At 35.9% G+C, this 11,265-nt stretch overlaps 1 protein-coding gene across 2 annotated transcripts in view; it reads right to left on the reverse strand.

The window, feature by feature from the left end:
- The window catches only part of arhgef3 (Rho guanine nucleotide exchange factor (GEF) 3), an 82,744-nt gene extending 73,214 nt beyond the window's left edge, over positions 1 to 9,530 (reverse strand). The window contains exon 1 of one of the 2 annotated variants that reach the window (XM_083534490.1): positions 9,237 to 9,530. In XM_083534490.1, coding sequence (XP_083390616.1) covers positions 9,237 to 9,271 — 35 coding nt within the window. In that variant the 5' untranslated portion in view covers positions 9,272 to 9,530. The remainder of the gene's footprint in view (positions 1 to 9,236) is intronic. The other variant, XM_083534494.1, reaches the window with a different exon arrangement.
- Between the last annotated feature and the right edge of the window lie 1,735 nt (positions 9,531 to 11,265).

The raw sequence follows: 11,265 nt of genomic DNA on the forward strand, positions 1-11,265 counted from the left end.
GTTTTTTATACCATAGAACTGTTGGCACACAATTGTATAGGATGTCTCTGGACGTGCAAATATAACATTTCCCCTTCACTTGAATAAGGAGACCTAAGTCTGTTCCAGCAAGACAATGCTCTCGTGCACAAAGCCAGCTCCAAGAATATATGGTTTATAAAATTTGGAGTTGAAGATCTTGAGTGGCCTGCTATAGAACTCTGACTTCAACACCACTGAACACGTTTGGCATGATTCGGAATGCTGACTGCACTCCAGGCCTCCTCACCTCCCCTACTGTACATCAACACCCTTGGCACAAATATCTATAAGCACACTCCAAAATCTACTGGAACATCTTCCCAGAAGAGTGGAGGTTATTATAACATCAAATGGGGACTAAATCTGTAATGGGATGTTCGAAAAGCACATACGAATCTTATCAGGAGTTTTGGATTCTGGTATAAATTTATCTAAGCTTTTAGAGCTGAGGTCTTTAGGGACAGAACAATCTGTTCTCCACGACAGCCGCCCACCTAACGTTAAAGTGTTTATGTTTAAAGATTACAGTTGGTCACACGGTTCCTAAACCTCATCAGCGTGCCTGGGTGATATCCTTGTATTTTGTTCTCATTTGCAAATTGCAGGCTACTATAGGGTTTGAGCACGTAATACTGCAATAGCAGGATCATACACATTGACCAGGCATAGTATTATGACATTATATCATTATGACTGTTAAAGTGAATAACACTGATTATCTGTTCATCATGGCACCTGTTAGTAGGTGGGATTTATTAGTCAGCAACCATTTTGTCCTCAAAGATGGTGTGTTAGAAGCAGGAAAAATGTACAAGCGTAAGGATTTCGGCGAGTTTGACAATTATTATTGTGATTTACAAAAATAGATGACTGGGTCAGAGCATCTCCAACACTGTGGGATGTTCCAGGTCTGCAGTGGTCAGTATCTATCAAAAGTGGTTTGAGGAAGAAACAGTGGTGAACTGGCGACAGGGTCATGGACGGCCAAGGTTCAGTGATGCACGTGGGAAGCGAAAGCTGGTCTGTGTGGTCCGATACAACAGACGAGCTCCTAGGGGTGTTACGGCATACAGAATTGGAAAAAGTCATGATTCGGTTTAATTTCGGTAATCAGTAATGTTTTGCCAGCAAACACAACAGAATATTCGACAGGTGGTCATAATGTTATGCCTGATTGATGGCAAAGGAATGCCTGATCGTAGTATCAGATATTAGACACTGAAGTGTAAATGTGAAATGATAAGACTCGAATAAGAAAATGTATAGATTATGTTTGATTTGAAATGCTTGATTTTTAGTTCGGCTGTGAATCTAGAATAGTGCTATAGCTACCAGTTTATCATTCTGGCAAATCAGATGGGTGGAGGGTGTGTAGCCAATTTTAGCACGATTAGCATTTTCAAGTTCAATTTTGCCCTCCGTTCATCCATTTTTACATAAAAGCTATAAGCTTTTCAGACTTTTCAGAGACCAAAAGTTGGGGTTGAACAAATATTAAGTAGTTTATGGACAATTGTTTGATTCAAATGTTATTTACATAACCAAATCTGTATGCGAAGAGGATACACAACTCTTGGGAAATGTTTTGACTTGGAAAAGCGATCAGAAAAAGGAAACACATTGTGTTCTGACACCATGAATGTGCTCATAATCCAATAGTCGCCTAAAGGGCAATTCATACCCCAGCTATCGGTTCTAGCACATGCTGTATCGGTGTGAATCATGTCTGGGAGGACATAAGTCTTTTCAGGATGAAGCCTGTGTAGAGCAAGAAAAAAAGAAGCGAGTTACTGATGATAAGGCAGCGTAGGCAAAAATCCACCTGCTGCTTTATGACAGGCTTTTTCATCACAGCTGAGAGAGCCCATGAGCTTCTGTGTCAGATGACAGGTGGTGAGGAGAAATAGAGAGAGAGTAGAGAAAAAAAGAAAGAAAGAAAGAAAGAAAGAAAGAAAGAAAGAAAGAAAGAAAGAAAGAAAGAAAGAAAGAAAGAAAGAAAGAAAGAAAGAAAGAAAGAAAGAAAGAACGAAAGAATGAAAGAACGAAAGAATGAAAGAAAGAAAGAGAGAGAGAGAAACAGAGACCAACATACAAATCTAATCTAGGGACAGCTGCAGATCCAAAATTAGAGAATTGCTAACATTATGAATGGCATCGACAAAGTGTAGGAACGTGTAGTTTTAAAATGAACCCTCTTACAAACTGAACTTCCCTCTCTTTAAAAATTCTTTTGGTTCCATCAGAAAACACTTGTAGATTTAAACCTTTGGTAAAAGAGGTGCTGTAGGCCACAATATGGGGCTTTTTTTTTACTATGCAGTAAAATTAAAAACATTATCAATAATCTGATGGTGTGCCAAAAACAGCAAATCTGCACGTTTTATTCCTGTTATTCAACTTTTTTATTATTATTTACAACCAATTGGCTGTTTAGGTTGTTATATATCAACATAAACATTATAGCCAAAACCAATGTCAGAGGTTCTGTAAGAGTAAATTCTATGAAAACTTCTGACCAATCAGAATTGCGAATTCAGCAACGCCATGGTAGAATTTTATTCCATTTAGAAGTAACGCAGAAAACACAGAAAATGAGCATTGAACAATACTGTGAAAGCCAAGCTACTGTGAAAACAAACCTAATGTTTATACTACAATATTATTTATTACTGCCTTTTGATCAAATTGGTCGAATCATATATGTGTTTGTCGAGCGGAGGGTGGGAGGCTGGACGATAACAAATAAATAACTTCAAAAAATCCACACTGGATTTGACATGTCAGCACTTACTGAATAGCATTTACTGAATATATCTTTACAGTATTTCCCAGATATTGTTAATTATTTAAATTGGTGCGGCCAAGATGCTCCTGTGTCGGTCACGGATCATGTAAAGTGAAACCTAAGTCTGTCACATGGGTAGTTGGATTTTTTCACGCACGTAGTTAATGTTTACTAAAAGTTTCTTTCTTTTCACATTTTTATTTACAGCATTATCATAATAGGCTGTATTTTAACTTATTGGAAGAAAACAAGTAGTTGTATGTGAAATCAGACACTTAGCACCCCATATAACCAAAATGGCACAATCCTCGTTTCGTAACAACCTGTATGTCCAATTACCAGTTACCTAGACTGGTGCAAATTTCAAATTTCTGCTAATTTTGACTAGCATTTAATTAATATGATGCTGTATCTAAGTTACATTCACAGAAACCACTGTAGTGAATTTTACACACAGAGCCAACAGTAGCCGTAGTGCCACTGTAATATGTTTTGGGTATTGGGACACCTGACGTCTCCAGCCAGATGTGGTTCGTCTACAAAATGTTACCCCAAAGTTGCAGGATGTCCTTACTTGAAGTATAAGACCCAAATTTGCTCTAGCATGACAATGCCAATGTGCACAAAGCCAGCTTCATGAAGATCTGGTTTAAAAGCTGATGGCATAGAGCAGTGTGCTTATATTTGAATAGCTGAAGATAAGTACATTTTTGTCATTGCATTATTTTAAGTGTAATATAATTCAACTTCCAGTGGCCTCAAAATATTCTTTTTTTTAATGAGTGGTTGGTGTTTTTACCACTCAAGGGGGAGGTGGTATCTTAGTGGTTAAGGCATTGGACTCTACATCAGAGGGTCACATAGTTCAAATCCCAGCACCACCAAGCTGCCACTTCTGAGCTCTTGAGCAAGGCCCTTAACCCTCAACATGCTCAGTTGTTAGTCGTTCTGGAGAAGAGAGTCTGCCAAATGCCATAGAAATGTACATTTAAAATGTCTTTACTTGCACTTTCTTATGAAAACTTTCCCTAAGTCTCTACCTCAAATACCTGCTTTCACATCCTTAGACACGATTGCTATGAAAGCAGGTAGTGTTTTCATAGAAGTTTGTTACTTGATAGGAAGTGATACAAAAAAATTAATCGTACAATTATATCTCCGAAGTTATTTGTTTTTGTGTTTCAGTGCCATGGCACAGCAATGCCCAATTCATCTACAGGATACTGGCAAACATATGCAGACACTAACCATCATAATCATAAACTTATATAGGCAAAAGTTTGTGGACACCTAATTTTTAGATTTGTATGGGCTTTTTGAATATCCCATTCCACTTTACGTGCCATTTGGGGACAAATTTCTCTCCAACCATGTAAAAACTACAAGTTATCTGAAAGTGGATTTTACCCATACCAAGTGCCAGGTTAAATCGTACTACCTGATAAAGGATTAATCAAGTGATAAAAAAAAGTACTGAACTTTATTACAAAAAAACAGTACTGAATCATGAAAATGTGTTAAATGAAATATCTTTGAATATATGAATTATATTATAAATATTAAGGAAAATAACATACATGCATTCAAACTGAAACAAAAAGTTAACACTCAAAATAAATAAAAACAGTTACATCCAAAGTGAATTTAAAAAGACATTTTAAATAAAAAGCATGTGGTGTCAGTGATTCACCTCTAGAGGCTGCTCTTGTACTGTATAACGCAACCCGGAAAAACTATCGGTATACATATTTGCTTATAGCAGATAGTTCCACCGATCGTCGATTAATCAGCAAAAACAATGAATCAGTCGACCTCTAAACAAAATCATATATTCATCAAGCTGGTGTTGTGCACAAGGGCATTGTCAAACTGAAACAAGCACCAGTTCAGGGAAACCCCACCCATGGGTGTGATGGTGAGGTTTTGAAGCTTACAAAAAAGAAATACATTTAAATCTCTCACTCCAAATGTCGACCCAAAGTACATGCGGCTTGATGTAACTTCCACCATGAAGCTGCATCAGTAAGGGGGAGTTCCCCCAGCATTCAAACCGAGAAATCTCCCACACCAATGTAAGTAGGCACGCAACAATGACATAACGACCTTTAATAAGGAAAGTTGCCTGGGGTTTTTCCTGTAGAAACTTCCAAAAATGTACACAACTCAATTAGAAAATCACAATGGCTATTCTGATAGGGTACCTCTTTAGAACACAAATCATGCATTTGTGGAAGTTTATATTCTAACACGGTAACAATAGCACACAAAATAGAGGTTAGTGTGTGATTTTCTTTTCAGTTCTCAAGAGGAAATTGTGGAATCCCTGCCTTTTTTACTCATGAATTTCACTTTCATGACTCCCCTATGGTATTTCAGAAACATCACCTGACTTTACTTTCGATTCAAACAAACAATCAGAGAACATTTCAAAAAGCAGCACTGCTGCTTAAGCTTAAAAATAACTTGTCGAATGTTACTACTAGAAAATGCATCCATATTTAACACATTTCAAGACTACCCTCTAATAATTCATCTGCTGATACTGGAGACTCATTCCATTAACGTTACATAAACATCTCCTTGATGAAAAGGTCACCATAAAATATCTATTATATACTGCATACTTATATACATACATATACATATTTATTTATTTATTTATTTATTTATTTGTTTATTTATGAATTACTCTTGTAATGTGTATAAAGAAAGAAAGAAAGAAAGAAAGAAAGAAAGAAAGAAAGAAAGTATAGAAAGAAAGAAAGAAAGAAAGAAAGATAGATAGATAGATAGATAGATAGATAGATAGATAGATAGATAGATAGATAGATAGATAGATAGATAGATAGATAGATAGATAGATAGATAGATAAGACAGTAGATAGATAGATAGATAGATAGATAGATAGATAGATAGATAGATAGATAGATAGATAGATAGATAGATAGATAGATAGATAGATAGATAGATAGATAGATAGATAGATAGATAGATAGATAGTCTTACTGATGTACTGATTAGCTGATTGAGAGATATAAAGAGAGAGTGTGAAACAATTAGAGAGAGAGAAAGTGAGAGGTTGTAGAACAGGTACACTGACAGAGTGTGAGGTAGAGAAAAGGGCCTTCAGGCATGCAGGTGTATCCGTAATTTGACAAATTCCAATCCAGGCTCTGAACATTCCTTCAGTCTACGTTTATGGGAGCTTTCATGATATTTGGTCACCCTCTATGAAAACATTTAACCCCGATCATCCGAAATAAAAGATTTCAGTAAAAGTAAAAGGGGATTTTGGACAGTTTGAACTTCAGTGTTGGGAAAATCTGATTTTTGTTTCAGTTATTACAGTAAGTAAGATTAAGACCTGTGGTGAGTTTTATGCCTGCTGCTTGAAAGCTATAGGAGGAGTAGAGTTTAGACTCTGAATAATAATAATAGTAAGAGGAAAAAGATTGAAAATCAGAACAGACTGTAAAATAACAGATGTACATTAAAATGAGAGCATTCATGCAAATGGTGTATAAACAGTTATATTGAGAAAATTCAATAATAATAATACCAAGATATATCCATAGTTAAATAGAGAAGTATAATATTCAAAATCTTGTATGAGACTTAGGAGTGAGGCATCTTGAAGACACATTCATGAGCACAAAAACGTATCTAGGAAAACTTCAATAATCCTCCCTCGTCACTAGCACAGCTCCCCAGTCACACCCAGTTAAAAGAGATTTCTGAACACTTTCAGCTGGGATTAGTACAAAGCTTATTATTGAGTACGCTTGGCTGCTTCTGTCTCAGCTCTGGGGTCATTTAAGCTCTGGAAGAATAGACAAAAATACATGGACGTACTGTCCAGAGAGAAAGCCTGAGACATGCACACTTGTTGATAAGGCAACAGGTGAACAATCAGCCCAGATCACACATGTGACCCCGAGGCTTACAAGCTCATCATATCTACTGACATGAGCCAGGCTTCTGCACGAGACATATGCTGTGGGACCTAATTATAAACAAGGGTCATTTGATATCATATCTGCATTACATTAACTGTAAGTTTTCTGTTTAATACATGGACATTCTCAGTACATGAGGAATCTAATGAGGCTTAGGTATGAGATTATCTTATAATGGCACCAATTAGGCTGAAGGTTTATGGGTATCAGAACAGAATTATCTACTGGTACCTCGGCACCACTGTAGATAGCAGGAAAATTCAGCTAGCAATGGACAAATCATGGTTGTTCTAGAAAACGGGCATAAAATGTGAAATGGGTTTATGGCAATGTGAATTGAGATTCAAATACAGAAATCACATGATCAATGAGATTGTGAGCTTGTTAACAGCATTTAGCAAGCTAAATTATCTTTTGTAATAATTTACAAAGTTACTCAAAGTAACTGAAAGGTACCTTGCTGTTTGATTTCTTATTATATATTATACATCGTTTGTCAAAAGTTTGGAAAGTCTTTATGGTTTTTGACAAATTAGGTCATTTAACAGTATGACGTTTTCCTTTGACCAAAACATAGATATAAATGTACAGATGCTAAACTTTATTTTCAACGAAAACTCCTCCCTTAGCATGAATAACAGCTTTACACGCGCTTGGCATCCAGACAGTTCGTTTCTCCAAACATTCAGCTGAAATACTTGAAATACTGAAATGTCATGTCATGCCTTGCCAAAAAAAAACCCTGCTAAAGATGTTCTTTGCTAGCTAGAGATATTTCTCTGACTTTGTAATCCAGTTCATCCCAATGCTGTTCAACTGGATTTAGGTGTAGTAACTGGGTAGGCCATAACAATCTATAACATTCCAGCTGAATGTTTGCACCCTAGATAATGCTTACAGAGCTTAAATGTATGATTCGGCTCATTGTCTTGTTGTATAGTGAAGTTGGTTCCAATGTGGGGGGTGAAACAGCTTGCTGACGTCATCCCTCCTGTTCTCTGGCTTACATATGTTTTTCTGCTTTAGACAGAAATGTCATATTTGGCCTCATCTGTCCACAGAGCTTTTCACTGTCCAGTTTTTGTGTGCGTTCTTTGCTGTATACCAAGTTTGTTGCATAGAAACAAAAGAAACAAGCATGTGTGTCATTAACAATTAAAGACTAGGTGTTTCAAAATTTTTGACAGGAACTGAAAAAAATCTTGAATTACGAAAGGCTAAATTATAGCAGTACTACAGTGCAAATTTTAATAATATAATATATATATATATATATATATATATATATCTTTTTTCAGGTATTTTCCTTATTGTTCACCAACTTAAATATTAAGGGTTTATATTAATCTCTATATTAACCTATTTAAATTTTTTACATTTTTTGCACGTTATTTTATAGGTGTATTTTGTAGGGAAAACACATGCACACGCAAACACAAACATTTTCGACCAGGTCAGCTTTTGAAAAGTTTTCTCATCAAGTTCATACTTTGTTTTTAATCATGTTTTACATAAAGTAAAAAAACAAATCGGAAAAAAAATCAGTTGCATCTTTAATGGTTTAATAGAAGATTATACGCAGCAAAAGTGTTTTGTGGTTGTCTATAACGAGATACAGGGTCAAAGAACCACGACCACAGTGGCCTTGAAGCCTACAATTAGAAACAAGGTGAAGCAGACAGCACAGGTCAGTGAACCTTGCTGAACAATCCAGCTCACAGTGAAGCGACATTTCGCAAGGTGATGCTACGTTTGCTCCTGTAAACAGAGATCCCAAACATCTGAGTCGCCAAAAGAGTGATTAAAAAGTGAGTGTATACATGGAAATGTTTTTTTTATGGGTTACTGGTGCACATGTGATCCTAAACAGGGTGTCTGTTTATTATTATTATTATTATTATTATTATTATTATTATTATTATTGTCATTGCATTGCAACGAAATGCAGTTTAGCATCTACCAAAAGTGCAAATAGTAGCAATTGTTCAAATTGACAAGTGCAGATAAATATGTAAGTATATTTACAGCATATAAATATATGTACAGTAAATAAATATAAAGTCTATAGCAGTAAAGAGATGTGTAGACACTTTTGAAAAGTACAAGTAAATAGTTATACGTCTACGGCAGTGAAAAATGTGCAGACACTGTTGTGAAGGTACAAGTAGAAGAATGTGCAAAAGCTGAATAAACAAGTACACTAAATATATAGATACGTAAATGTGAAGTTTACGTAATTTAAATTTAATAATCATAAATAGATGAATAAATAAATAAATAAATAAACAGGAAGGCAATTAATGAGTTAATTCGTTAGTTAGTAGTATATGGTATATATTATTAATTATTTTTGCTTGAAAGTGTACTCATGATTGTGTGCCTCTATTCTGTTTATTATCAATAGGAATAAATCTCATGTTGCCCACAATTTCAGCAAATTTATTTACAAATATTGAAGATGTATTTTTCTTACCTGGATAGTTCATGGCTCCCGACCCCCGTCTGCATGGAGCAGGATTTTCTTATCTTTAATTATAACAGGAAATTATTATCCAGTTCAGCTCTTTCAAAGTATATATTTATATACTGTAACGATGAATCTGGGCTAAAAGTCTACTAATAGCAGCCCATTGTAAAATGTCCTGAATAATTAAACGTCTTTACTAATAAAAGAGTATCTTAACAGTGATCAAGGAAACTCATCACGCATGTGTTATCCTTCTGGTTACTTTTCCTGTCTTTACTCCTTTTCCGCACTGCTGGGATACGCGTGCACGCCTCAACGCGCGCCGCCGAAATAAGGGGGCGGGGCCTCTGTTACAAACCACGCCCACAATATAGGAGCTTAGTGTGTTACAACAGGCGGTCCACCTAAACCTACCCTGTTTAATGAACCTTCCAAACTAAAAACTAATATATCAACAACGTCTGCGTTATTAACAGTGCTAAATAAAATGCAATTAGTCATTCCTCTTCTATAACTTTTCTTTTACCCGAAACAAACTCTATATATAGTGCATGATTTAATTGTCTGGTTTTCTTATATTTTGTTATATAATGTCTGTATTTTCAACTGCACTAAAAGCTCCTGTCACCAAGTCAAATTTCTTGTGTGTGTGTAAATATACTATAAAAAAAAATCTATTTCTGATTCTAATTCTGATTAGGCCCATTTTCATAATATTTTAATAAAATTTCATACATTTCACAACTAGACCTTCAGTGGTGTCCTACCTGAATCACTCCACCTCTTAATACAATCATTTTGATGCCACTGCTATAGAAACCATCAGTATTGTAGAGAAACGCAGTATAACAGAGCACTGCATCATCTTATGCAGCAAAAACGAATGCCTTTACTAAAGCAAGGAACCCAGTGAACACAGTTTTCAAGTTTTCATTCACCGCAGTCACTGCTGCATTGTCCGCACGCATCATCTTTAGCAGATGCACCAATATTAACCTCGTAAAATGACCCCGGGTTTTCTGTGCATTTTTCTCCATTGCGGTTTTCCCAGGGATTTTGATATGAAGGCAAATTGGGTGTTTTTGTGCAAAATTCAGCAGCAAAATAACTAAAGTATAAATCGTTAATGAAAAAGCTTGATAAACGTTTTTAATTATTTCGGCTGACCTTCTCCTCATGATGTCCAGCTTTTTTTGAAAATCCACCTTGAATATATCATTGTAAGTGTATCTGCAACCAAATCTATTTCTGCTCCTTTTGCAGTTATCGTGGAATAATAAAACAGCTATTAAATCCACAAGAGCAGTTTGCTACAGATGCGGTTTGCGAGCTCTGACCATCCATCAAAGCATGTGAAAATGCAGACATAATTGAACGCCTGCTAGATGGCCTCCGTGTCGCAAACTCGCAATCTGATTGGTTAAAGCCTTCAAGAAACATGGATTGTAAGCTACAGGGCACCCGCAGTGTACATTATGAAGGGCTTACGGCAGATACGTTTGACCCCTGGTAACGTGTGACGTAGCAGCTGAAATCTGATCGGACAGAAACTGTAACCTAAAATAACACTTGGTTGCACTGCTCCTAGAAGCAGTGAGAAATATAGAAAATGGACTAATGGGAATATTTAAATACATGTTCATGGAGAAAAATATATCAAAACGTAAGTCAGTGATTTTGATTTAATGGAACGTATGCATCTATGTAGACATACATTAGGTTTTTTTTATGTATTTATGTATTTGATTGTTTATTTATATTCAATTCATCATTCGTGCTCTATAGATTTTACATGTCCACATTGTTTGTGGGCGGGGTCTTACGTTAGAAACCTAGGGTAAATGTTATTAAACGTATCTAATGAAACATCGTGTAAACAATTTTATATTGTAGAGTTTGTAAAAGTATTTTTCTTTTTCTCACTTGCCCTCAGCAGTGTTAAACCCAAACATGGCGACGCAGTGGGGGTGTGGCCTAATACACAAACCCCGCCCACATTCGTAAAAAAAAAAATGTTTCTTGTGACCTAACATCA

The sequence above is a fragment of the Silurus aristotelis genome (genome assembly GCF_946808225.1).
Source record: "Silurus aristotelis genome assembly, chromosome: 28".
NCBI classification, from domain to species: Eukaryota; Metazoa; Chordata; class Actinopteri; order Siluriformes; family Siluridae; genus Silurus; species Silurus aristotelis.